General features: G+C 51.1%; 2 protein-coding genes across 4 annotated transcripts in view; both read right to left on the reverse strand.

Annotated features, from left to right (window-relative positions):
* Positions 1–699: 699 nt before the first annotated feature.
* On the reverse strand, positions 700–6,393 carry LOC114049932 (long-chain fatty acid transport protein 3-like). 2 transcript variants are annotated; one of them, XM_027871402.1, is made up of 10 exons: positions 5,234–6,393; positions 4,552–4,761; positions 3,847–4,005; positions 3,043–3,167; positions 2,533–2,727; positions 2,327–2,417; positions 2,037–2,235; positions 1,711–1,808; positions 1,417–1,547; positions 700–947 (listed from the first exon to the last, which is right to left on the reverse strand). In XM_027871402.1, the coding sequence occupies exons 1-10, from the start codon at positions 5,904–5,906 to the stop codon at positions 771–773; spliced, it is 2,058 nt and encodes a 685-aa protein (XP_027727203.1). In that variant the 5' UTR covers positions 5,907–6,393; the 3' UTR covers positions 700–770. The 2 variants fall into 2 exon arrangements, with proteins under 2 accessions (XP_027727203.1, XP_027727204.1); XM_027871403.1 differs by lacking the exon at positions 3,847–4,005.
* Positions 6,394–6,804: 411 nt separating this feature from the next.
* The window catches only part of LOC114049718 (integrator complex subunit 3), a 38,405-nt gene continuing 19,520 nt past the window's right edge, over positions 6,805–25,689 (reverse strand). Inside the window, exons 7-30 of one of the 2 annotated variants that reach the window (XM_027871089.1) lie at positions 25,479–25,623; positions 24,971–25,100; positions 23,648–23,745; positions 22,128–22,319; positions 20,910–20,997; positions 20,390–20,469; positions 19,774–19,865; positions 19,269–19,375; positions 18,204–18,323; positions 17,179–17,308; positions 16,851–16,905; positions 16,524–16,627; positions 15,918–15,962; positions 15,563–15,682; positions 14,914–15,067; positions 13,675–13,743; positions 12,537–12,612; positions 12,121–12,234; positions 11,617–11,665; positions 10,090–10,257; positions 9,440–9,540; positions 9,044–9,116; positions 8,658–8,814; positions 6,805–8,515 (exon numbers count right to left, since the gene is read on the reverse strand). In XM_027871089.1, the coding sequence (XP_027726890.1) occupies positions 8,438–8,515; positions 8,658–8,814; positions 9,044–9,116; positions 9,440–9,540; positions 10,090–10,257; positions 11,617–11,665; positions 12,121–12,234; positions 12,537–12,612; positions 13,675–13,743; positions 14,914–15,067; positions 15,563–15,682; positions 15,918–15,962; positions 16,524–16,627; positions 16,851–16,905; positions 17,179–17,308; positions 18,204–18,323; positions 19,269–19,375; positions 19,774–19,865; positions 20,390–20,469; positions 20,910–20,997; positions 22,128–22,319; positions 23,648–23,745; positions 24,971–25,100; positions 25,479–25,623 (2,545 nt within the window). In that variant the 3' untranslated portion in view covers positions 6,805–8,437. Of the gene's footprint in view, positions 8,516–8,657; positions 8,815–9,043; positions 9,117–9,439; positions 9,541–10,089; positions 10,258–11,616; positions 11,666–12,120; positions 12,235–12,536; positions 12,613–13,674; positions 13,744–14,913; positions 15,068–15,562; positions 15,683–15,917; positions 15,963–16,523; positions 16,628–16,850; positions 16,906–17,178; positions 17,309–18,203; positions 18,324–19,268; positions 19,376–19,773; positions 19,866–20,389; positions 20,470–20,909; positions 20,998–22,127; positions 22,320–23,647; positions 23,746–24,970; positions 25,101–25,478 lie in introns of both variants that reach the window. The other variant, XM_027871088.1, reaches the window with a different exon arrangement.

Consider the following 25,689-nt stretch of genomic DNA (forward strand, 5'->3'; position numbering starts at 1 on the left):
CTCCAGTATCCTTGCCAAGAAAACCTCACGGACAGTATGGTCTAGAGGATCATGAAGAGGAACCAGACTGAATAACAACAAAAACAAGCAGAACCAGAAAATTTTACATGAATAAAGTATGTAAATGAAAAGATCACTAAAAAGGAAGTCAAACTGAGTAACTATAAAAACCAATATTAATTCTGGAGAATGGATAACTGAAGCAGATCTCCTGATCAGTAGAGAGGTGTATATGTGTGTGTGTGTGGGGGGACTACTGAGGCAGAATGTTTCATACACTGAAAGTCACTATATTAATTGTTTTTCTTCAAACTTTTCTTTGGTAAGAAAAGAGGGTCTAATTGTGGATCGAGGGAGTATTAATATCTAGAAATGGCTGATGTAAAATCAAAAAGCATCAATGGAACATTTTAATTTTTAAAAAGTCCTGGATGTGGGACCAGAGTACCTAAAGTTTTAATCTTGATTCTGCTTTATTTTAGTTGTATGACCTCACGCAAATTATTTAATCTCATTGGGCTTAAGTTTCATCCATAACATGAGGGGATTGAATTGGGTAATCTAATGGTCCAGTCTGCATTTAAATTCTATAATACTATTATAGATGGAGAAACCAAGACAGAAGAGCAATCAATTCTCAACTCCATTTATTACAAAACACTGATTAAAAACCCAATGTAAAAAAAAAAAACCAAGGCCCTGTCCCCCTTCCCATTTCCTCTTCTTCTTCCTCCACTCGCCTCTTCCGGCCTGCCTGTCTAGTGAAGCAGTCAGATACGAACTTGTCCAGCCAAGAGGGCATCATACCAGGCCGATGTGAGGGGCACATAGGCACCTGCTGTCTGGTCCAGTATATAGAGCGGCACTTGCACTGTGCTCGGATTGAAACCCTCCCCTGCCAGCCGAACCTTCTGCTGTTTGAAGGTCTCTGTGGTGTCCAAAGACTCCTAGAGGAGGAAGTGGAGAAGAGGAACAGTTCAACTAGCTACCTATATAAGGCGACAGTTCCCCACACTAAGCACCATGAGGCTGGACACCCTGTGCCAGTTAATTCTGCATGTATATTGATAGCACCTAATACAGGCACTTGTACACAACCGAACCTTAATAAATATTTGTCAAATTATTACAACTCAGCCATGAACTAGATTTTTAACCCAGGTGTTGGGTTTGGGAAGAACTGGCTTAGGTACAGGGAGAGAGGCAGGGACGAGGGAAGGTCATACAGTGCTATGTACAAAGAGACAGGAAGATGTAGGAACCAGCATGTGTCTGTTGATTGGGGGGTAACAAGAGAAGGCTGAGAATGGAGGCCTAGAGAATTTTTCTCAACTCTGTGAGAGATGAGATAGAATCCTTTTATGGGAACTAGGACCTTTGAGGATAGTACTGGAAGGGGAGAAGGAGAACCAGTACCTGGATCCGAAGGAATCGAGGCTGAGCATAGGGTGGCAGAAACTCAGCTATGTGGGCATAAAGTCTGTCGAGGTCCAAGGGGTGGTGTGGGCATAGAACCAAGGCTGCCATGCCTGCCTTTCCTTCCTGCCCTGGGTGGATGGGAGAGGCAGTAGCATGAGCCATGTCATTTGGGAGGAACTGCTTAAACCCTCATAAACCCTGCTCCAAATGCCTTCTTTAACTCTCACAATACCTGGAATTCTTATTTTTTGGTGCCAGAGACACTCTGCGCCTCCCACTCCCCCCACATACCTGGGACAGTGACTCCATAGACATTTACGTCCTGAAGAAAATCTAGTGCTCCGAGGACTGTAGCCACTTCAGTTGTGGCCACGTTTTCCCCCTTCCACCTACAGAAGAACAGAGAACCAGACATCCAAGAGACCTTGGAGGCAAACTTATCAGAGAATAGGAAGGTGGATTAAGCAATCAGGGGTCAAAGGTTAAGGTACCAGACTATTACAGGCATTCATGGGCCAAGAGGCCCAGGGATTAGGAGATTTTCTGCTTATATCTTAAAGGTTTCAGGCTTAAGAGTTGGGCTGGGCCAGAGATCAGGGGCTATACAGGCCAGATACCTGAAAGTGTCCCCAGTGCGGTCATGGAAGCGTAGGAAGCCATAGGCATCACAGACCAACAAGTCCCCAGTGTTGAAGAAGACATCACCAGGACGGAAGACGTCCTGCAACAGCTTCCCCTGTGCCAGCTCAGGGCTCCCTGCATATCCTAGAAATGGGGCTCCCTGGTTCACTGGAGCCACCATCAGCCCTGCCTCACCTGGGGAGGGCACAGGGGTCAGGTATGGTGGCTACTCAACAAACCCCAATGCTCCTCATCCTGCTTCCAACCCCACCTTCCTCGGGCTCACCAGTAGGCACAGGGACACAGAGCCCCTGCTCATCCCGTACTGGTTCCCCTGAAGCCACATCATATCGAATCAAGGAGAAGGGTGAAAATAGCTAGGGGGAAGGGATGACAGACAAGTTGGAATAGAAACCCTCCAGAAGACATTCTCCCATTTCTTCCTACATCCTCCCCACAGCATTTTTCCCTTCCCCCACCCCCACCCCTTACCTTGTAGAGCCAGGATGACCTCCCCACAGCACCTGGGTATCCAATGTAGTTGAATGTGGCTACATTGCCCTCTGTTAGACCATAAGTCTCCAGTACCCGTAGGGGCCCAAATCGTTGCACAAAACGGTTCCAGATGTCTAATCGTAGTCCACTGCCCACTGCCAGACGTACGCCATGGTTACGTTCCCCCTCACTCTGCAACAGGCAAAGGAGAGAGTGTATATACCTTCGGCCCCATATACCACTCGCACCGGTCCCTTTGGGTGCCTCTGACTCTCTGCACCCCAGTATAACACTATTCACTACCCCAATTCCAGAGCCTTCCCACTCTTACTCTCCCAGCTAGGACTTCTGCTATCTCTCCTTCCCACCACCAGACCTCCTTTTCCTCCCCAATCTCTATTCTTACTCCAGCCTTATGGTGTCTCCATACCCCTTTTTCCTATGACCAGAAAGAACTGCTGTGCCCCCCCTCCCCAAGACCCAATGCTCCCCATTGCCCCTCAGCACCGGTGGCTGGTTGACGAGGTATCGACACAACTCTCCAATGTACTGGAATACTGTCACTCCATGTTCCCGACAGTCCTCCCAGAACTGGCTAGCAGAGAACTTGGTCTTCAGCACCACAGTGGCCCCTAGTCCAGGAAGAAGGTTGAACTAAGAAACTGTGATTCTTACTTCATTCTGCCTCCCATTCCCTGAAAGCAGAACCTATTCCAAAAGGAACCCACACCCAATACCTCAGTTCACTTTTTCTTTCCTCCCTGGGCACTAGTGCTCAGACTCTCCCATTGCCCAGGGTACAGTGGGATTCCTGGAAAAGGAACTCTGGGGAAGACATCCATGAAGGTTTTCCTTCACTTGATTGGCTGTGGGCAGCCCTCTGTCTCAGTTGCAGCTTCAGCAAACAATCTTTCCTTCTTCTTACTCTGCACCTGAACTTTCCTACAAAATCTTCCCTAGCTCTCCTCACACAAAGCCTATCCCTTCCTTCTCAATCCTGCCCTATGCACCTCTCCTCTGGTTACTGTTTCCAGATGGACTCTACTCTCTGGTGCACGGCTCCTAATTCCTCCTTATTTCCTTAGCTTGGAGATATAAAAGGGCTGTCCAGGTGGTCAGCCCTTGGCTCTCTGCCTATGTCCTAGAGGTATCATAGTTCTGCCTTTCCAATCAGTGTTCCCTAAGATCATAGACTTTATCACCTCTCTATGGATCCAGTTTCTCTCTACCCTCCCCTGATGGAAGTGTATGAATGGTAGGGAATCAGTAAGGGAAGAAGGGGAAAAAAACCCCCCAAACTGAGTAACAGACCAATGCCCAGGCAGCCAACGATGCCCAGCAGAGAGCCTGACATATGGTAAAGCGGGAGGGTGAGGTAGATAACATCGTTTTGGTGGACATCACATAGCTGGTAGAACCCCTGGCACTGCAGCACCTTCATGTGACTGATCCGAGCAGCCTTGGGAAGCCCTGAAGGGGAGAAATCACAAGGGGAATCTGAGCTCCTGACCGTTCTGGAACAGCTCCAGGTTCTGGCCTCCCAGGCATGAAGAGCAAGGCCTAGGAACATCAACAGGGAGGAGCGTGAAGGCTAAGGAGAATCCTCGATCTAGAGCCCTGGGACCACCTAGTCCAACCCCGCCCCCTTTTGTAGATGAGGAAACAAGTCCAGTTTAAGTTAAGTGACTTGCTCAATGTCACATAGGTAGTCAGTGTCAGAGCAAGAACTGAACTCAGGTCTTCTGACACCAGGGCCAGAGCTTGTTCTAAGGTACAAGGACTTTTTAGAAGGTACAAATAAAGGAAAGGAGAAATCCCCTTTGGGGGTGGGTGAGGGGAGGGAGAAAAACCAACCAGTACAAACATAGGGGAAAAGACAGGCTACCCTCCGAAAAGTTGGTTTGAGGAGCTAGGGAAGGCATGATCTCATAGCCATTTTTGCTCCTTTCCCAGCTCGAGGAAACCCAGACCCTGCAAGTCAGGATGCAGCAGTGGGTGATGGGGTGAGGGTCTCACCAGTAGTTCCAGAGGTAAAGATGTACAGACAAGTGTCCAGAATGTTTCTGGGAGCTGACAAGTACCCAGGCAGTGGCCCTTCTCCTTCTGTAGCCACCTCAGCCAGAAGATCGCTGAAGCCTTCGGGGTGGGGTCCAGGGCCTGCAGCCCATAATTTTAGCTGCAAGTCTTTTAGATCTGACAGGTCAGGCTCCAGGGATTCCAAGAACTCTGTTTGGGGAAATTGAAGGGAACAAAAACTTGGATACAAACAGTCTTTTAGGGCTGTAAGGGACTATGATAGGTCAAAATCTTATTTTTTCCAGGTGAGGAAACTGAGGCCCAGAGGGATGAAGTGATTTGTTTAAAATCTCACAGCCAATTAGTGACAGAGCTTTGTCTCTAGCCTATAGCTCAAGTCTCCAGACTCTCAAACCCTTTTCAAACTCCTCTCTACTAGGGCCCCTCCGTACCATCCCAGGTGAGGGTGTAAAGAAGCAGTAACTCCGGGCAAATCTCAGTTCTAGGGCCTTTTTAGGAACCCAAAGGGCAGCCCCGCCCCCGTCCGAATTCCAGAGACATATAGCCCCGCCCCCCGAACGCGGGAGAGGTACTGCTGCTTCTCTTTCCGAACCGTAAAGTCTCCTCCCAGACCAGCTCGGAACCCCCAGGTAGAGCCATGCCCACTTACAACCGCGCTCACCTGGCGCCACAACTAGGGCGCGAGCGCCACAGCTCCGGAGACAGTGCAGTAGGGGGCCTCGACGAAGCGCGGTGGGCACAAAGGCAGCCTGGAGCCCCGCTTTAGCGAGTCCGAACCAGAGCCACAAGAACTCCGGGGTAGCAGGGAGCAGCAACGCCACTACCGACCCGGACTCCAGGGAGGCCGAATTCCCTCCTTCGGGGACAGCTTCATCATCTTGGATCGGTGCATGCTCGGCTTCTCTTCTTATTGTGTCCCCTGCGCCACTTGCGTACCGTGCACCTTTCTCAGTGGCCCCCATCCCATCTCCTCGGTCCAGGTTAGGGTCCTCTTTCCAGCCCCTCAGGCGCAAAAAAGCACGTGCAACTCGGTTACTCTCGCGCTCCGCCTGCGCATAACTGTAGTGCCTGCCGTGGTGAATGAGAAAGGTGCGCCCGGGGCGCTCCCGGACCAGCTGCGAGAGGCGCCAGGCCAGGCTGCAGCCACCCTCGGGCCCCCTCGGGTCCGCTGCAGCGGCGGCGGCTGCTCTGGCTTGCAGGGCTCGCTTGCATCTTCTAGCGCGCACAGTAAAGGCCAAATCTGCTATAAGCCAGCGGAGCCAGGGCCACCGGAGCAGCTTCAGCAGAAGTAGCGGCAGTAGCAGCAGCAGGGGTAGCAGGAGGAGCGCGGCCATGGTGCCCCTCCCCAGTCCAGACCTTATACCTCGCCCTGCCCCAACCCCTCACCGAAAAGTTGGGAATGCGCGAGAGCTATACCTCTCCTTCCCGAAAGCGCGCCGGCACTGGCACACGCCCCTTTCCTCCCACCTCCCTACCCTACCTCGTCCCAGTTCCCCAACACTCCCGAGTGACAAGGAGCTAGGCCAGGGAGGGAGAGGATGGGGGATGGCGAAGCACTCCCCGCCCATCTCCCCTTCCTACGCTCCGCCCAGGGCGTGCCCCCTCTCGGGGTATGGGCAATCTTGTCCCCCTCCCCAACCTGAATTTTAAACAGCCAGCAATCCTCATTCCAGGAGACGCCCCAGATTTTGGGTTCTTCTCAAGGGGGACTTAGCGTCTGGGGTTGGGAGTCAAAGTGCATTCTCTTAGTTTCCCCCTCTTTGAGGATTGCGCTAGCCACGCACACAGTTGGGCCCATCATCCCACCTCGGTTCCCCAAAGCGCTGGGGATCCCCGTCTTTCCTCCCCGCCCCCTCCACCTCTACTCTCAGATTCCTACAAATCCTAGCTCTGTAGCCAGGCTCCTCCCAGCTGCCAACATCTGCAGCCCCCAGGCCGGGTGGAGCCTCAATTCGGTAAGTAGGGGAAAGGTGATGGTGAGCTGGGAGCTAAGAAGAGGGAGTACTGAGCAGGCTAGTCTGCTGCCCCTCCCTCCCGGCTGCGAGAATAAAACCCTAACTGGAGAAAACCACTGGGTGGTTTCCATCTCTGTTCTAATTGGGGCAGAGAAAACTGGGGAAGAAGCAGCCAGATGCGAGATAGCTTTTCAGGGAAGTCAGTCTTTGGAAGGGGGTTTCAAAGTCTGCCCACATTTTCTTAGGTCTCCAGCACTTAGTTGGCGGTCAACGTAAAAAGAATTTAAGTGGCCCAAAGGCGTTTTTTATTTCTCCATTTGGCGATGCCCAAAGGCTTCATCACCTATGGTCGATGTAGGGAAACTCAGCTGTGTCTGTAGATTTAGAAAGGGGAGCAGAGGCGTGGCACATCTTCAGATCCGCCAAGCAGCCCACTGCTCCAATCTCTTAACCAGGAGAAATAACCCACAGCTGGGGAATCTATTATTTCAGGAAAAGGGAATCATCAAGCCTAAGACGAATTTTAACAAGGATCGGGTCTACAGCCATACTAGATATCAATACTAAACCATCCAACTTTTGCTCCAATGGGAACAAGAAGTAAACACTAGAACTGCCTGTTTGGAAGTGAACGTGGGGCTTCTGAATGCCCATCTCACAGGCCTAGATAGCATCAGTAACACCCGGGTATGTGCACTTGGCCACCCTTTGGATGAGTGCATAACAAAAAGTGGGGAGATGAAAGGAGGAAAGAAAACAGGACAGAACAGGGGCTGGAAAGAATGAAGTTGATAGGAAGAAATGAAAAAAAAAGAAGAAATGAGGAGCATGGACCAGAAATCACCTAGAAGAGTTGGGTTCAGCTCCATCAGCCCACCTCACGGAGCTAGAGCATCCCTGATAGTACTAAGGGCAGAAGTGCAAGAAACCAGTCCTCTGGCAGAGGCCAGGGGCAGGTGTGGTCGGTGGCTTTTGTACAAAACAGGTTCCCATTTGTTTTATTGTCATTTAAAAACACCTTTAAAAACACTAATGTCTCTGGCCAAAGAAGGGATAAGAGGAACCAGTGAGGAAAGGGAACCATTCTTCCCCAGTCCTTCCAGAGGCTCTTCAGTTAGCCCCAGGTGGGGCAACATACACACAGATGCCTCTCGAGTTCTTCACGCATTTCCACTGGTGGCAGCCTGCCTCACACTGATGTGCTGAAGGCTACTTTCCCAGGGACTGTTAGCTCACCCAAGCCCTGAAGCCTATCCCTCAGGCCCCTTCCTCAGGGCTCCCAGGGACCTCGAGGAGAGCTGAGAGCATGGCACCCTCAGGGATCTCCCCCAGCCGACAAAGCCTGGGAGTCTTTAGGGCCAAGACACAGCGTTTGGTGCTCCAGGGCGGCCATATTCACAGAGGAAATACTCATTTCATTCAGACACAAGAGTAGGAAAATATGCCTGCCTCTAGCACAACATGCTTGAAAAAGGGGAACACTTCAAACTCTCCATTTTGGTCTTCTGTCTTTAGGCAGTCACCTTTTTCTGCTAAAACAGCTCTGCAGGAAGCTGGGGACTCTCACAACAGATCATTGATTTGAGTGGATCATGGCCTCAGCAGGGACCCAGGTGTCCATGTGGGAGGGCCAGAAGCCCAGCCTGGAGGCCCTGGGGGGTCGGGATAGGACAAGGGGTTGCTACTGTCCTGAGGGGAGGGCAGGCTCTGCAGGGAAGCAAGGGGCAGCAGCTGTTTGGGCTGAACTAGATCAAAAAGCTTCCCCCTTTTCCCCCAACGTGAAAACTGGGGATAGGGCAGCTCAGAACTGACCCCCAAAGCTCCCCTTAACCTGTGACTCTCCAGTAGGGGAAAGGGGGAGGGCAGCCCTAATAAGTCCTGGGGGATGGGGGTAGAAGGGCAGGCAGGCCTCAGTCACTGTCTGAGCCCACTGCAGACGATCCTTTCCTTTTCCTCTTGGTAGGCTTGGGTTTTGTGTCTTCCTCCTCCTGAAAAACAATGCAAAGAATGGGGGATGGGAGAAAGGAAGCATGGCGAGGCTGGGCACCAACGGCACTGTCCTGTATTCATTCTCGCCCGCATGCCCCCAACCCCTTCGTCCTGGGCAGAGGCCAGAGTGGGGCATCTCACCGAAGCACTGCTGGAGCCCGACTCCTCCTCCGCGTTGGGGGGCTGTGTGGCGTTCTTTCGGCTCCGGGGGCTGCACAGAGCAGCCTTTCGACGGCTCTTGGGAGGCTTGGTGGAAGAGTCCTCGTACTCCTCAGCCAAGGAGAAGAGGTCACTGAACCTGGCAGAGAGATGAAGGGCTCAGAGCTCCGAGGCTGGCCTGGGGGCGTGTGGGAGGGCTCCAGAGTCCACACTGCTCCAGCTCAAAGTATTCCTCCCCAGCCCCTCGCCAATTCTCTCCTCCATCATCTGCTTCCCAACTGTACTGTCCCCTAGCTAAGTGGCGAGTTCTCCTGCCCGGCACTCCCTGCACCCGTTCATCTTCCCCACCGAAGAGTAAGGAGCCTTACTTCATCTTGTGGGCCTCGTCACAGCTTGCCTGAACGTGCTGCAGAGCCTGCAGGATTGGGGTCTGGCTGAAAACTGCAGGGAGCACACAATGGGGAGAAACAAGAAAGGAGGAAAACTGATCAGGGGCAAACCTGCCAAGACTCGGTCCAAAAGATTCCTTCCATTCGTCCCAACCCCAACCCTCCCTTCTCACAAATAAGACTGAACACCTGACTTTTCAGGAGCAACACTGCTCTGGCCCTGCCCGAGACCCAACTTAGAGGTAAAGGGATGGGATGGTGATGCTGGGGTGAGCTACAGGAAGGGGCCCCCAAGGTGAAGCCGGGGAGGAATCCATGATCCCAGGGGTAATGAAAGGCTGAGAAGCTGGGGAAAGGTGAAGACGATCAGCATACAGTTCTGTTTGGTGTTGGTCAGATTGAGACGAAGGTTATCCAGATGTTCCAGGATCTGCTCCAGGGTCAGCTGGGCCAGCTTGCTGCTAGAGCTTCTCAAGCTAGGAGATTGACCAGCAACGTGACAAAGTTAGTATGTTGTAGCAAGAGACTAGGTGCTGGGGTGACTACACTTCAGGGAGAATCTCTGCCTTAAAACACATAAAAAGGCTTTTTGAGCAGGGAAGTACCCTGTGGATTCAAAGCCCAGGTCTAATGGGACCTCAGGCACCCTTGGGGGGAGGGAGCTGGGCAGCTAAATCCCCAGGTGAAAGGAGCTACTCTGTATGCCATATGACTTTAGACCACTAGAGGTCACCCACAAACCAGGATAGGGATGGTGGTTAAAAAAAGGAACTCTCTATAGGCTTCATCACTGAATTTACAGCTCGAACTTTGAAGGTCATGGTATGGATGGGGCCTGGGTGCTGACTCCGTTTAGGGTGGCACTGTGTTGGGCACTGACGCCAGGCATGGTCCTATGATCGAGCCTGGCTGGAGTGAGATTAGGCGAGGGTGTTGGCCTGGGAAACTTGGGGTTAACAGAGTCTGGGTGGGGGCATCTGGGACCCTCCTAATGAGAAGGGGGCAGTCCTCCAAGCCCATCCTACCTTTGCCTCTTTCGGGGGAGGCTGTTGTTCTTGATAAGCAGGGACTTGATATGCTCTGCTAACAGCTCATCATGCTTGATGCACCAGTGTCTGAGGATGCTGGTGGTGAACTGGTCATCGGGGTGGCAAGGCCGACTCAGAACCATCTTCACCATCTCCTCGCTAGGCCTGAGGGAGGCAGGCAGGGGGTGTCAGAAGACAATCCTAGGAAGTACTAGTTCATTCCCAAACCTCTGCTCTCTCCTTAGTAATCCTCTCATTTTCCTTTCAAGAATCATGATACAGTGGAATATACCCCGGACTTGGGAATCAGAAGCCATGGGTTTGAATCCTGGCTCTTATATTTACTAACTATATGACCCTGAACACATCACTCTGAATCTCAATTTTCTCAGTCATAAAACAGAGGCAATAATTGTGGGATCACAGGATCTTTGAGTTGGAAGGGACCTCTGAGATCATCTAATCCAGTCCTTTATTTTATAGGTAAGGAAGATGAGCCTCAGAAAGGTTAAGAACCTTGGTCCTGAGCTCCACAGGCCAGATCTTGCTCTGCCTGTGGGAGCAGCCTGTGGAGCGTTGGGACTCCCAGTCACCACATGGGAGGAGGAGACAGGGCACAATAGAGCCTTCTTGAAATGAACAGAACCAGGGAACTACTGACTGGGGCAGGAAGATTAAGGATAAGATGGCACGTACAGACAGGATCCCCCAGAGCCATCCCTGGGATCTTCCTGCCCACTGCACTAAGAAAAGGGGCAGGGGGAGGGGTGGAGAAGATCAGTCCCATTCTCCACCTGAGGCCATTTCCTTCAGAACTTTCTGTACCATCTCTTTTCTCTGTGCAGAGGAAAGAGAAGGTGGAAGGAAGGAAGGAAGGAAATGCTGATTACAGCTGCTGCCCCCTTTATCTGGCTCCTGAGGTGGTGGCCTGAGGCTGCTTAAGAGAGGCCTCCATGACCTGAAGAGAGCACCTTGACCAGACTGCAACCCTCCTGCAGGCACAAGGAAGATGCTGGGCATGGGTAGTTGTACAGGTATTTGGGAGGGGGAGGGAGAGAGAGAGAGAGAGAGAGAGAGAGAGAGAGAGAGAGAGAGAGAGCCCAGGAGGCAGTGATGTGGAATGACACTTCATTCTGACCCTTCTTCCCCTTGGATTAGCCATATGGCAGGGAGACAGAGAGAGGGGAAGCCACCGATGATTAGAACTGCTGTGGTAGCAGGAAACAGGGATGTCCGGTCTCCACCTCCCAGGGCAGCCTCTGGTGAGCAGGGGACTAGAGAAGAGAGGAAACCAGAGTCCCAAGGGAGCCTGCCTGTTTATAAACCATTTTGGGGGAGGGGAGAAAAAAGTCACCCCAACAGATGGAGGAAGTAAACATGCCAAAAGAACGGAATAGGAACCCCCCCCCAATCACTGCTTCCCATAGTATCCCCAAGATAGAGATGAAAAAATTCTCAATCCCTTTTTCCTTGGACAGGTATCCCAAGGACACAGATAATGGAGTTTGGGGGTAGGAAGCTCACTTCTCTCTCCGGAGCTGAAGCAGCAGGCAGGATAGAGCCTCAGGGTGTTCTGCAGAAAAAAAGTTAGATATTGATAGAATTGGGGACAAGGGAAAGGGTGAGTAACAAGGAGGAATCCATCCATCTCAAACTATGTATGTCTGACAGTAGCGACTAGGAAAAAAGTAGGGGAGATCTTAGAAAGGAAAAAAAAAAACCTGTTCTACCCCATTCCTTTTTCAAGTAAGTCAACTTGGGCTCTTGGTCTCTATGTGGACAACTGCTCCACTGTGTGCCCCACCCCCACAATCTAGCCATCCATTCCTCAGGAAAAGCAAGAGTCATCTGAAAAGTAAAAGGGGTTTGGAACTGTCTGTAGGGGAGTGGGGCACGTAAGGGAAGGAAGGAGCCCCTTCCCGAGCCCCTGAACGTGTCATAGAATATCCTAAGCCCTGAGGATGTTCTAGATTGTTCTATGCCCACTCTCTTCTCCTCAGGCTCTAGTCTCTTTACCCCTGTACTCACCCTTATATTTGAGATGCTGCAGAATGGGGATGATGGTCTCCAAGGGGATGTTGTGAGCCAAGAAGAGCTGCCAGGCACAGTACTGCTCAAAGGTTTCCCAGTCTAGGCTTTGGACTGGAGAAAGGTAGAAAAGGGTGTGTGTGGGGGTTTTCTCTTTGGTTACAATTCAATAAGTGGAAAGACAAAGCTTACAGTCATGTTACACTGATTGCTTGCATTCCCTAAAACTTTTACTTCCCCAGATCTTCCTATTTTATGGAGTAGAAAGAGAGCTGGTGATGAGCCTAAGGCAGGAGTAGGTGCCCTATCCAGCTTCTCTCCACCCCCTTCCCAATATCAAAATACCCATAGGAATTGCCATCCCGCCCCAACCCCAATTTTCTGCTCCAAGATACCCAGCAGGTGTGGTCACTTACTGAGGATGTTGAGGACAGAGTCCTTTCGAAACATGACCAGATTCCCCATCATCACATGGCAGACCAATTCCTGCAGCTAGATAGGTAGGGGTGGGTATGATGGTAGAGAAAGGGGCATCATTAGCATCAGTCTCATTAGGGAGGGGAGGGGAGGGGAGGAGGGCAAGCCAGGAGCCCAAAGAGAAGGAGGTATGAATAAATGGTACATGACAAGACAATCCCAAATATGGTAGAGGAGTATGTTTAGAAAGCTGATTTGGGGAAAGGTGGGGGGTGGGGTGGGAAGAAAGAAACTATTCCTGAGGGCCCCCTGTCGATATCTTTGTCTTCCTTCCAACAATCACTCTCTTAGAACAGTAGAACTGGGTGGGTGACATCACTATGCCACTGAGTATATGGTTGAGAGAAGGAAGAAGGGTCATCCTATAATAATGGAGTCCCCTTGTTTTGGCCTATGACTAGCCAGGTGTGGCCACCGACTGAGGATGCTGAAGACAGACTTCTTGTGAAACATGACCCCGAAACAACCCCATTGATGAGAATGGGGAACTCACCCTCGGGGAACCCAACTCTTGGAACTACCCATGACTAATCTGGGTTCATGTCTGGGCCAGCGTGGCAGAGTGGAGTGGTACAGTCTTGGGTGGACAGAAAGGAAGAATGCCCCAGGAAGAGCTAGCTCATAGATGGAGCATCAGTCCACACCTGGAATAGAGTCTAAGTGTGCTGGACACCCCATGCCTCTTTGTGACCTTAGGATACAGAAAGTGATAAAAGGGACAGGACTAACTTTTTCCAATCCAACCCCAACTGAGAGAGGCAAAACCCCTGAAACAGTTCCAACACTCTTTACTAACAGAGAGGGGATGGAGATATCAAATGATGTTGGAAGGGGAGAGTGCTACTGAGACTTCCTTGGCCTGGTCCTCGTCCCTCCTACTGGCTTCGTTCTCAGTATCCTCGACACAGAAGTCCTCAGCACACAGAGTCTCTATTAACACTCCCAAAGGGCCCTCGAGGGGAAAGGCTGCCGTGCGTCTATGTGCAGAGGCATGTGTCTGTCTGAACATGTCTAGAGAACTGGACAGAAGGGAAGCCTAGCATTTCACCCCAAGTAACTCAGGAAAACCATACTTACTTGTGCTGAGTCAATCACAGCCACAATCATGTTGAGGAGCTCCCCACTCCTCAAGGTTTCATCTGGAAACTGGGAAAATGAAGAAAAGAGTCAGTCAGGTGTCCAGAGATGTTCTTTCTCCCATTCTTCATTCTGGGACAAACATATTTGGTACAAATATTCTCAATAATGGCGATCTCATCGTGGGAGAGCTCAACCTTTGGAATCACTGTGAGGACAGAGAGAGACAGGCTAGGTGGCCAGGGGAGTGAGACGTGATGCTGTGGGGGTAGGGGGTGGGAGAAAGAATACCATTACTTGGGGTCTTTCTGTGTAGGTCTAGGGGAAAAAGAAACAGCTACCTCCCTCCTCTAGAAGGAACCAAAGTTAGGGGCAGAGAGAATTCACATTTTGACCTTGTTTCCCCTTCATTTCCAGACCAGGGAAGGAAGGTGGGGAGCAGGTTGGAACAGGGTGGGCAAGGTCTCTTCTAAAGATGTTGGCCTTCTACAGGCAATCTGGAAGAAGGGTGTGATCCATCTGTGTCTCTGGATCCCTCTCCACCCTCTTATTCTTGGCTGAGCTTATTATTCCCCTTGCTGTCCCCACACCCTATGCCCTTTTCCCTGTTCCAGGGAACTTTTACCAAGAACCAACATTTTCTCCCATATCCCAATTCCCCAAGACTTTGTATGAGTCCAGAGGCTTCCTGGTTTACTGGGGGCTCTGAGCCAATGGAAGCGTGCTGGAAAAATGTAACTCCTACTTCAAGGCTCATAACTCATGGATTGGCAGCTCTGTCCACCCCTGGGGCTGGAAAACGGGCAGTGGGATGGGATCCAGGGATGAGGCCTAGGACAGGGTCAAAGAAGAAAACCATGCAAACTCATGGTTTGCATGACTCTAGAAAGACGGCAGGGGAGAAATGCTGGGAGATGAGAACCTTGGGCCTGATACTTCTATCGTTGGTAACCTAAGACACTACTGCCCCCTACTTCCTGTACCTACTGGTAGTAAAGACAGCTGTAGTGAAATAAGTACATATGGCACAGATGCCATTTGTGGAGACTGAGGATGGGGATATTTGTGGCACAGCTCTCTGGGACATAGGAGAGGAGAATGGATGCGTGTGTAGCCCTCTAGGAGAGTAAAGGGATAAGAAATGGGCAGAGAAAAACCAAAAAGAGGAGAGCTAAGGGTATGAAAACCCCAATGGTTAATTCCCCTGAACTTTGAGGTTCTGGTCCATGGCAGCTGTACCTCTGTGTAGATGGAAGGAGTGAGGTGGCACAGCAGCCTAACATCATCCTCCTGACAGGCCTTCATGTCCATCATCAGGCAGGTGTGAAGGTCACCCAGCTGTGTGGCCTGGGCAAACGACTCATAGAGGTTCATCTTCCCTGCAGCCGCTTTACTGTAAAACCAACTGGGATTGAGCCACATGACCCTTGCCAAAACCCCACCCCAGAATCGCGGCCATTTCTGATCCAGCTGGTCAGACAAGTCATCCAACGATGGCCTAGTGCACTTTCCCCTCCCTCAAAGCTTCCCCTGGCCTGCTCTCAGTCCCCTCCGAATTGGTGCCCGTGATCCTTACTGTACTGTCTCATGTCTGTGCCCAGCCTGGAAGCGAGTCCCCGCCCCCTGCATCTTATCTTCCCCAGTGCCCAGGACAGAGCTTGGACACAATCAATGAAACTGACTGACCAGGGTCAAGAGGACACAGGTCAAAGCTCTTTGGTCTTCTAGCCTCCTCCCTCCCGCCCGCCCGTCCGTCTGTCCACCATCCCATTCTAGGGCATGGCAGGGGAGAAAGTAAGACAAATAACAGGCATCTGGACTATGGGGGGGAGGTGGGGGTAAAGCCCCTTCAGGTGAGTCCTTCACCTCTCCCCCTCCACACACACACCTGGCCCTCAGGTAGTAGAGCAGGTGGTAGCCAATCTTGGGCTGTTTCTGGTAGAGCTCAGACAGAAGATCCAGGAGCAGAGAGAAGCTGCTGTTGTCCTCCTGCATCTGGCACAAGTTCCTGGTGGGGAGGGGGAGGGAGGTCTGTGGTGAGTAACCCTTACAGAGGATCTCCTGGGAGGTATTCTTCAGGGGAACATGGGAAATCCCTTCTGTCCCACTCCTTGATCCCTCCCCACAAGGATCTCACCACTCCAGTGCTGAGGCAAGAGCCCACCTGGCAAAGAAGTGTTGTGGTGGGGTGAGAGAACTACAGAGATAGCAGACAAGAGGGTCCCTAAGAACTGCAAACTTACCTAAATATTAGGTAAAGGGGCTTCCCCACGGATTCTTCCAGAGACCTAGAATGATGGGATTAGGGGTCAGAAAGGGGTGGGGAGTAAAGGAGGATTAGAATGTCCCATGTGCCCCTTCCCCAAGCCAGGTTCGGCAGATTGTGAGGAAATTTTCCCCGAGACCAGGTTTCTGGTTCCACTTCTCTCCTCCTGGAATATCACTCACCAGGATTCAAAATCTCCTGGGGAAGGGGAGAGCACTTCCCATAAGGGGACCAGTAGGGAAGAGACCATTACAGTCCTTCAAAGCAAAGATACCAGCCCCCTCCAGGGTGGGAGTCAAAGGCAGAACTACTGACGTTGGGCTCAAATGGCTGTTTTGGCCTCACCCAACAAAAACCAGGGTCCAGGAAGAATGGAATGAAATTTTGGTGTGTTTCTCCCTAAACACCATGCTGAGCACTTGATATTAATGCTTTCTGATTAACCAAATTAGATGCACAACCAACACCTTTTCCTCCCAATTCTACAGTGAGGATGCTTCTGGTAAGAGGTTCAGAGGTTCAAATGCCTCCATGTACCCACAGCGGGAAGGAATGCTGCTTGAGGACTGGCTGGCTGACTTACTCTTCAGTGACCTCCTCGGGCAGCACCTCTCCTCGGAAGTGGGCCTTGAAGAGCTCCTGGAGGCAGGAGGCCAGCACGGACAGCTGCTCTGAGTCAAAGTCTTCCTGAGGGAGAAACAAGGGAAGGCGTTGCCACAGACACAAGCCACCTCTCGCCTGCTCCACAGCCCTAGAACGATGCTAGGGGCCACTGACTCCAAAGAAGGCGGTGAAGGAACGGAGAGATATCTTGCATATAGGATGAAGGACAATTCCAGAGGATGGGCTGTGGGAGGCCTGCGAGGCTAAGAAGGGGCCTGCACTCACCCTGGAGACGGGAACTACTTACCTCCAGGACTTGGTCCACGATTTCCTGCATGACTTCACACTGGGCCTCTGTGTCACTACAGTTCAGAAACAACAGGAAACCCCAGGGACATGAGAGATGGAGGGAAGGGCCACACAGAGAAGTGCATATACACAGATGCACGCTTTCTATGAAGAAGCCGGGGCAGAGACCATGCCGCACAGTCTCCTTCAGTCCAGCATTAATCGTAAAGGTTTCTTCTCTGGAGAAACTTCATACAACGAAGATGTGACCAGTGACTAAGACCCCTAACTCCCAAATACCACTGTCCACCACGACCCCCCCCCCCCAAGCTGCCTCCCAGGCTGACCTCCCCTTCTGCAGGAGGAGCACTTTGTCCTTCAGAGACTCATCCAGCTGATCCAGGTAAGGGGTGATGTCAATCGGCTCTTCCACTACTGCCTCCTTGATGGGGTGGAAGCGAAATTCTCTCTTCTTGCCTGGTGGGGGGGAAAGTCAGCTCCTATCCTTTAAGAACCTAAGTACTAACCACAAAGGGAGAAAGGAAATCCCAGAGACAGCCACCTCCTGACTTCTATCCTGCCCATTACCTGTCCTCGCTTTAAACCCTAATCCTCTGTGATTGTCTGAGTGTTTGGAAATGATCTCCCTTCCTCCTGTCTCCCTTCTCCATTTCCAAAACAAGTATGACTGGGTCACTCTCCTGCTCAAGAAGCACCAGTGGCTCCCTCTAGCCTCCAGTTTGGCTTTTAACCCCAAACCCATCCTTCTGGTCTCACTGCACATCCCTCTCCTCACGCATCACACTCCAGCCAGACTGCCTTTGTGCTGGTCCTCACAAGTCACTTTCCATCTGGGTCTCTACCCTGGAATGAAGCCTATCCTTTCATCTGGTAGAATCCCTGGTTTCCTTTAAAGCTCCCACCAACCCCCTTCAAGATGCCTGTCCTGACGTCCCTCCTCCCCACCCCTCTGCCAATACTCTCTTCCCAGAATTTACCGTGTATCTGTCTTATACTTTGTTTTCAATGGACATATGATTTCCCTCTAATAGAATGTGAACCACTTGAGGTCAGGCTGCTATTCTCTTTTTGTCTCTCTGTTCCCAGCTCCCAGTACATAGGAGGTGCTGAACAGAAACACTCATAAAGGGCTCTGAACTCTCTGCCTGGGGGTTCTGCCTCCCCCACACTTTCTGAGTGGGAACCACCTCTCCTCTTTCTGCTGCACCTCTCCATGGGGCCCAGCACTCTTGGCACCATGGGCTCTTAGGCAATAACATGAACTCTTCGTAAGACGGGGGATAGGAGAAGAGAGTTGGCAGGGTTGCTCCTGATGACTAGTCTCTTAAGACCAAAAACTGCTAACTCCCACCTTTGCTGCTGAGGTCCTCCTCATCATCGCTGAAGGCCGCTTCGGCGTTGTCATAGCAGTTGTCATCTTTGTCTGACATGTGATTATCCATCTCCATGGAAACCGGCTCTTCAATTTTAACTTGGGGGCGGGAAACAAAAAGTACAAGTCTTTAAGGCACTCCGGGGACCTTAACGGACTCCCTGCCCTCCACAGCTCAACAGGGTGAGTAGATGGGATGGCCTGTTCTGATCAAACTGGCTGCAATTCTCCTTGAGAGACTACTTTATTTTATTGATCTCATTCGGGCCCACAGCCAGACAACACAAGTCAAAGTGGGTGACAAGAGATTTGGCCAGGAAAAAGGCAAGCATGGAACATGATACTTAGGTGTCCAGCTCAGGTTTGGCTAGGTGACTCTTAAGAGTAAGGCGGTAACGGGGGCAGCTAGGTGGCAAAATGGATAGAGCATCAACCCTGGAGTCAGGAGGACCTGAGTTCAAATCTGTCCTCACACACATAACATTCACTAGCTGTATGACTCTGCGCAAGTCAGTTAACCCCCATTGCCTGGCCAAAAAAAAAAGTAAGAAGGCAGGAAGCATGAAACAGATGAGACAGAATGGGCACGCTTCCTTAGTGTACGCCTTCACCCAAAAAGACGAGGGGCAGAGAGAACATGCCCTCTGACCAAGTCTGAGATCGTGCAGACCCTTATGTGAGGTGGCCATTCTCCTAGGTCAGGAAGGAAGAGAAAAAAGGCAAAACTGAGAAGACACTGACCCACTTCAAGCCCTAATGAGGAAAAATGTGCACACACAGTGGACAGAGGTTCAACAAGGAAAAGACAAGAGGATACAGAAACAAAGTAAACAGAAAGAAGAAATTAAAGAAAGCAAAACAGCAAGATGGAGAGAGAAGGGGGAAAGAAAGATGAATGGAAGAAGAATGATGAAGATATGGGCAAAGAACCCAATCCAAACAGAAAGCAGAGTATCTCTAGAAGAAAAATCTTGATAATCTGGCTCCCCCCACTTTTTTGGGGGAGGGGGAGGCGGGGAGAGTGCCTACAGGGGATGGCCATACCTTCCACAGGTGGGGAGGGTGAGCTGCAAAACTCAGGAAACTTCTCTCTCAACATGGCACGAAGCTCCTTATCCAGCTTAGGGTTATCAAACAGGGGAGCCAGGTGCCTGATGGGACAGGAGTGAAGACTAACAGATCAAGATGGTTCTTCATTCCCCCCCAAAAACAAACAAAAACATTCCCGAACCACACATTAAACCGTCAAGATAAAACAAGTCCATCTAGAACTTGGTGGCAATGCCTACGACCCAGGGGGGCACCCTGATAAGCAGAGGAGGAGAAGGTAGCAGGCAAAGGGCCCAGCGGTGGAGGGGAGGAAACCCTCCACTGTCTACACTTCTACAGGGTGGTGCAAGACGGCTGCAGCAGGAACGTCAGGGCTTTGGCAGCAAAGGCATGTCCTTGGCCTGCCCACAGTGTGATTCCATCCTGCTGGTGACCCGAATTGGAGAAGAGCAACTGCCCTCCCCATACCAACTCCCAAGTCTGTCACCAAGTCTCTTACGCCAGGACCCGCTTCTCCACAATGTGATTGAGAGAAGAGAAGACACCCTGTCGAACATGGCCTTCCAGTGGGGGATAGAAGTTGGGAATGATCTAGTTGAAAGAACAGAGTGGAAAGAACTTAAGCACACGACTGTCACGGATCCTCTTCCAATTCTGCCCTATGCCCCCAAGAGAATGGGACAGAGGACCCAGGATTCCCTGTGTTTTAGGGGCAGCTCTTGCTGATCCAGATTTCACAAGTTTTGACTTCCAGGATTAATGGGGAATATGGCTGTGGGAAGCAAAGGAGTCTTCTGGTCAAGCTGCCAGCTACTAAGCAGCCAGAATGGGGAAGCTCCCATTTAGAGTCAACTTGGGGTGGGCCTGCCGAAGGAGCTCTGTCCTCAGCCTCTTCAACCTGGGGTTGAGAAAAGCCAACTGGGAAGCTAGGACATGAGGATATTTGTTTGAGGAGTTCAGGTTTGGGGAGAGGGCTCAGTCATCCTGGGAAGAAAACCCCAGAGCCCCTCCTTGTCTGAGAGCTAAGGGGGCCCTGGGAGAGAAAGGATCAGAAAGGCGAGAATGTTCTTTCTCTGTCTTATGGAATGGGGAAGAGTGGAGAACGCCTTCCTTACCCGGCACATGAAGTCCAGGAGTGTGGCAGTGATGGCTGGGTGGGGCTTCATGGAGTGATGCATGACCAGAATGGCTGGTTCTAGAGTCAGGGGGAAGAAAGGGTCCCAACCCCACAGCCCCCAGTCAGTGCCTGCTCTCTCCCCGAGAAGAGAGAGCAATAAATTTCTCAAACTAAAGCCCACCAATGGAGAAACTGAAGTTTGACAAAGGCAGGTCCCAAGACCCCCCCAGTTCCTCAAACTTCACCCCAGTTCCCTCCCCCTCTTCCTAGCATATGAGTTGAAAAGGGGTAGGATGGGAGCAGGAAACTCATTTTTGGCTCAACGTCTGAGGTCCAAGGCTGTTTTGGAGAGATGGAGGAGGGAGGAAGGCAGGGCATGACAATTCACCTGGATTGAAGGCATTCACAATGGGTCAAAGGAGAGTTGATAAGGGACAAAGAACTGCAACTGTTTTTTGATAAGCTGTCTGTTCTCCTTCCCAATTCCCCAACACATGCTAAGATAACACGGCACATACCTATGTTCATGATGCTGTCCTTGTCTGGACTAAAGAAGAGCCAGTCGTAAAACAGAGCCAGTTTGGCATTGGAGGCTGCAACATTGGACTGGAGGAGAGAATGGGGGGGAAGCCTGACTCCCTCTTCTCCCCACCTCCAGAAGTAACAGGATGTCTAGGATGGCCCAGATTCCATGACATGAGGAAACAGAAGAGAGCCCCTGCACATATGTGTGTGGACACATGAGTAGTAATGCATGGGTGTCTGTGGACCTACTGTCCTTGGGATCTCCATGCCTCAGGGAGCTGAGGACCGTGTACCAAAGACCAAGCTCACCCAACCCCCTGATTCTCCAGCAGAGCCTCAGCAGTGAAAGGAGGTGCAGCTGGACCTCAGAGCTCCCCCTGGGCTGTGTGCACACTCTGTGTTCCCTCAATGGATTCTCCCAGTCACCTGCTACATCTCCAAGCCTCCTGCTCCCAAGGTGGGGCTATTCTGGGGGGAGGCTTGACCAAGAGAAGTGACCACTCTCAAGAAAGAAGTGGAGAAGTCTTGTCAAAAAGGGTCAGTGTGGTTGGGAGAGCAGCAATAAGACCAGCATGATCCTATCCTTATAGCAAGAGACTCAGGGAGGAAGCTGGGAAGGAGGTGACCCCCATTAGGGACAGCCTGTGCTTGGGGAGAGGAAGGGAGAGGAAAGCAGAGATGACAACAGGTGCTAAGGCTCTAGAGTCTGGAGAAGGGGACTTCTATAGCGGATACAGGAAGAAGCCTTAGGAAACAAGCACAAAGTAAAAAAATCCGGAGGGACTGTGGGATAATGACTGCAGGGGAAGCTAGGACATTCTACTCCCAAAGGTATCTGAAAAGGATGAAGGCAAGCAAACGTTCAGAGTGACAGAGGGTATAAAACCTGGGTGTAAAAGACTGACGGATCAGAGACAGAGGAAGGAACAACAGGATGACAGAGACAACCTGAGAAATGTGGGACAGGGTCAAAGGACAAGGAGGAAGAATTTGGGGGGATTGCAGAGAAGTAGGTTACGACTAGGAGACAGAGTGTGAAGAAAACCAACGGACAGAGGAAGGGTCAAAGGAACCAAGACTGACACACAAGGCTTAAAAAGCCACGGGATACTCTGGCCAATAAGCTGAGGACCCTGGGACACCCCCCACCCCACCCCTGTCACCGACCTTGGCCATCCCACACCAATCCCAGCCCCCTGCAAGCTCCTCACCGTGCACGTGGTCAGGAGCCAGCCAATGATAGCCCAACGAGGCAAAATATCTGAGCTCAGCACCTCATTGGATGGGTGGACCACACCACAGATGTAGCGAATCAGATCACAGCGCAGGGACTGACTGTCTGGGGTGGACAGATACTGCCGCTGGAACCAATCCTGGTATCGCTTCTGTTGGCCAAACCGTACCTAGGGAGGGAGAAGAGGAAACTGGGGTAAGGATGAGCAGACCAAGTCAGGATATGCTCAGGGCCTGCTCCAAATTTTCAGCTATCTTTCACAACTTTCTAATTCATCAAACTGTTCCTGAAATCTTTCCTCCTTTTGAGACTAATGAGTTATACATTGAAGGGTTCTCTAGTTTCATGTAAATGCCAACGATATACTTATGCTTCCTTCCTTGCCTTCCATCTGACACTTCATTTATTACTTATTATGATGCAGGCACCATGAAGAAGCACTGTTTGCGCAGCACAGAGCAGAACAAAAATCACTGGAGTCAGTCTTTTGAGTCCTATCTCTGTCTCTGTGGTGGGACTGGAAATACCAGATGAAGATCAAGTGAGGGGCAACACTCGGAAGGGAGGTCAGGATGCTGTTTTCAAGCAGCTATAGGACTGCCGTAGGCAGCTCTGCTGGGCCCCAGGGGAAAGAACCAGGGGCTTTAATGAGGAAGACTTGGGAGCCCCAGCAAGGACTCCTGTTTGCCTTCCAATTCAGATTTTGTGGCTAATCTTGGGAAAGTGACAGAACTTTTCTGGGCCTCAGTTCTCTCATTTGTAAAATGAGGATAAGAGTATTTGCACTATCTACCTCCCACAATACTGGTGAGGATCAAATGAAATCATGGATGTGAGAAGCTTTGCAATTATAAAGTGCTCTAGAATCGTCAGTGCTTATTACATTGCCCGAGGCATCCACTTAACACTCGGCTATCTTTTCTTTATGACTTCTGCTTCTCCTTTGTCACAAAGGTCACTTTCTTTGATTTGCCTGTGTCAACACTGAACATACTAAGGGGTCCCAGGGGGCATGTGCAACGGTAGCCAAGATTTCTTCTTATTCCGTGTTGGGCTGTCTGGGTGAGGATGTACAATGTTCAAATATTTGTGGCATCCTCCAAGTGATGGGTAAACCCATCAATCACCCCCAACACCTTACACCCTAAATGGTGCATAAAACCCAAAAAGTTCTCTCTTCTTCTTGCTCCTATCCGTAGGGGAAAAGGGTCCCCAAAAAGAAAGTAGAATGGAGGAAGGGAAGGGAAAGTAGGTCTGTGGATGGCTTCAATCACTGGCATTGGCTACATTTCTGTGGAATTCCTCTTGAGAATTCACAATCATTCAGGCAATCCAAAAGGCCCCAGTAAGAGGCCTTGCCACCTCTTCCCCAGGTGACCCCTCCCCCTCTAGCCAGGATCTCTGTGCCCTGAATTCCAGGCCATGCCAGAGCTTGATGGCTGCCCCACAGAAGAGGGTAGGAAGGGCCAGGGCCTCTTCCAGAACACTTCAATGTACCCGGGATGTCATGAAGAGGAGTTTGGTCTCCATGTCCGGGGTGAGGCGGCAAGCCAGGAACTTTCTGGATGTTCTTGACTGGAGGAGCTGGAGGATGCCTGCACCAAGAGAGGCAAACACATATGTGAGGGCCAAAGGCAATGGAAGGAAAACTGGTTTGTCTGGGCCAGGGCCCCAGAGCAAGCAGCCCTGCTGTTAAGGAAGATGTGGGCTGGAGAAGGGACCGAGTAAGCACTTTGTGCTCCCTTCCAAGGATACTCCTCCTGTCACTAAGCTAATGCTGTCTTCGGGTGAAGCAAAGTCAGCACATTCCACAGGGCCAAGCAAAGTGTCAACTCCAAGTGAGAAGAATGGAGTGTGGGGGGTGGAGGAGGGAGGTCAGGAACCTGTATCTGGGGGGAGCTTGGCTAACATCTACGTATCACCACGCACTGGAAGAAAACTTCCCCAAACACACAGTAGCACTTTTTCTCTCCAGCCCTTCTGTAGCCCAGTCTGAGGCCTTGTGGGTAGGTCAGAGATCAGACAACTCCATCTTTCCTCTTGGAGGGTCAGCTCCCAGTGCAGGTCTAACAGCACTGGGCATTTAGGATTAAGGATTTATTTAGCCTGCAGTGGTGCTCCTGTCTCTTATGATTTCCTAGGTCTCAGAATGCTGGCCTAATATAAGAGAGGGGAGAAGGAAATTATCAACTAAAGTCCAAGTCCTATTTTGGCTTTTTCTATTGCTCAGGGAGTAAACTGGGATCCTGGAGACTGGAAGGTCCCCCTGGAAGGGGACAAGGCTAGGTCCATGCCTGATCTGGGAGAAGCAAACAGAGTCTCTTCCTTCCCCAAAGACACTGCTGGGCAGGCTGGGCCCCTGAGACTGGAGACAACATTGCTGAAAGTGAGGGGGCCTCCTCCCCTTGAAGGCCTTGCCAAGACAAGCCCCTCCACTGACTCAGCCTCACGTGCTGACCTCCAAACTTCCCTGTCGGCCAGAGAAGGAATCTGGGAACAAGCCAGCAGCTCACCACCCGAGCCAAAGACTTGCTGGGAAAGTAGTAATCGCAGTTCTCTGCCCTACCTTTTTCCCTTGACAAAATCAGCAATCAGTACCTCCAGAGCCTTCGATTAGGAAAAGTGTCACTCCCTGCTCTGTTCTCCCTCTTTTGGGGCTCTACAACTTGGCTGGGCTTCAACAGAGACTTGCTTGTCCTGAGTTACTCAGCCGCCTGTCAGGGCTCTCCCATCCATCAACCTCACTGCTTCTCTACCCCAACTTCTCTATTCTCACTGATGGATTCCTTAACCTCTCCATCTTCCCCAATTGCTATTTACCTGTGAACTGGGGGCTCAAGGCTTGAGGGTTATGAACAATGTCTTTCCATAGCAGCTCAAACTCTGGTATCCTAGCAACATTCTGCAGGAGGCGCACCAGGTCCCGGCCAATCATGAAGCAGTCCATGAACTTGGGGGAAAGGGAAAAGGGGTGGGGGAGAGAGCACAGATTGTTTACCTGCTAGAGGGAAGAAGGAACAGTGTGTTCCAGTGAGGGAAAGAGTAGGGGAGGGTAGTAAAGTTGGGTGATTCCCACTGGTCCCTGGATCTTGATTTCTGAACTATTCTATGGAAGAGAGCAGGGGTTGAGATTGAGGCTCAGAGGTCTTTGGCTATGAAAAAGTCCTTCCCAGCTTTTGCTGAGGACAGACTCCCCATTAAATACACCCTGACAGCACCAGCTCCCTCTCCCTTTTCCCTGTAGATGGGGTGAGGGCTAGGGAGAGAGGAGGTGTGGGTCTGCCTCTGTGTGCAGAGACCTTCCCTCAGGCCGGCAGCTCTCTCTTACCCGCTCCCGAAGCAGTGAGATGCAGAAATCCACCTCCTTTTGTCGAAGAGCCTGAAGCTGGGCTGTACTATGGTGGTCTACAATGAGCCTCAGGTAGGTATACACCGCCATGGCAATAAGAATGCTGCTCTTCAGCACCCACTCTCTGCAGGAAGGCAGGAAGGCAGGGAGGACAATGGTACTTCTGCTCGGTCCAGATCTGCCCACACTC

The sequence above is a fragment of the Vombatus ursinus genome, unplaced genomic scaffold (genome assembly GCF_900497805.2).
Source record: "Vombatus ursinus unplaced genomic scaffold, bare-nosed wombat genome assembly UNPS02014798.1, whole genome shotgun sequence".
NCBI classification, from domain to species: domain Eukaryota; kingdom Metazoa; phylum Chordata; class Mammalia; order Diprotodontia; family Vombatidae; genus Vombatus; species Vombatus ursinus.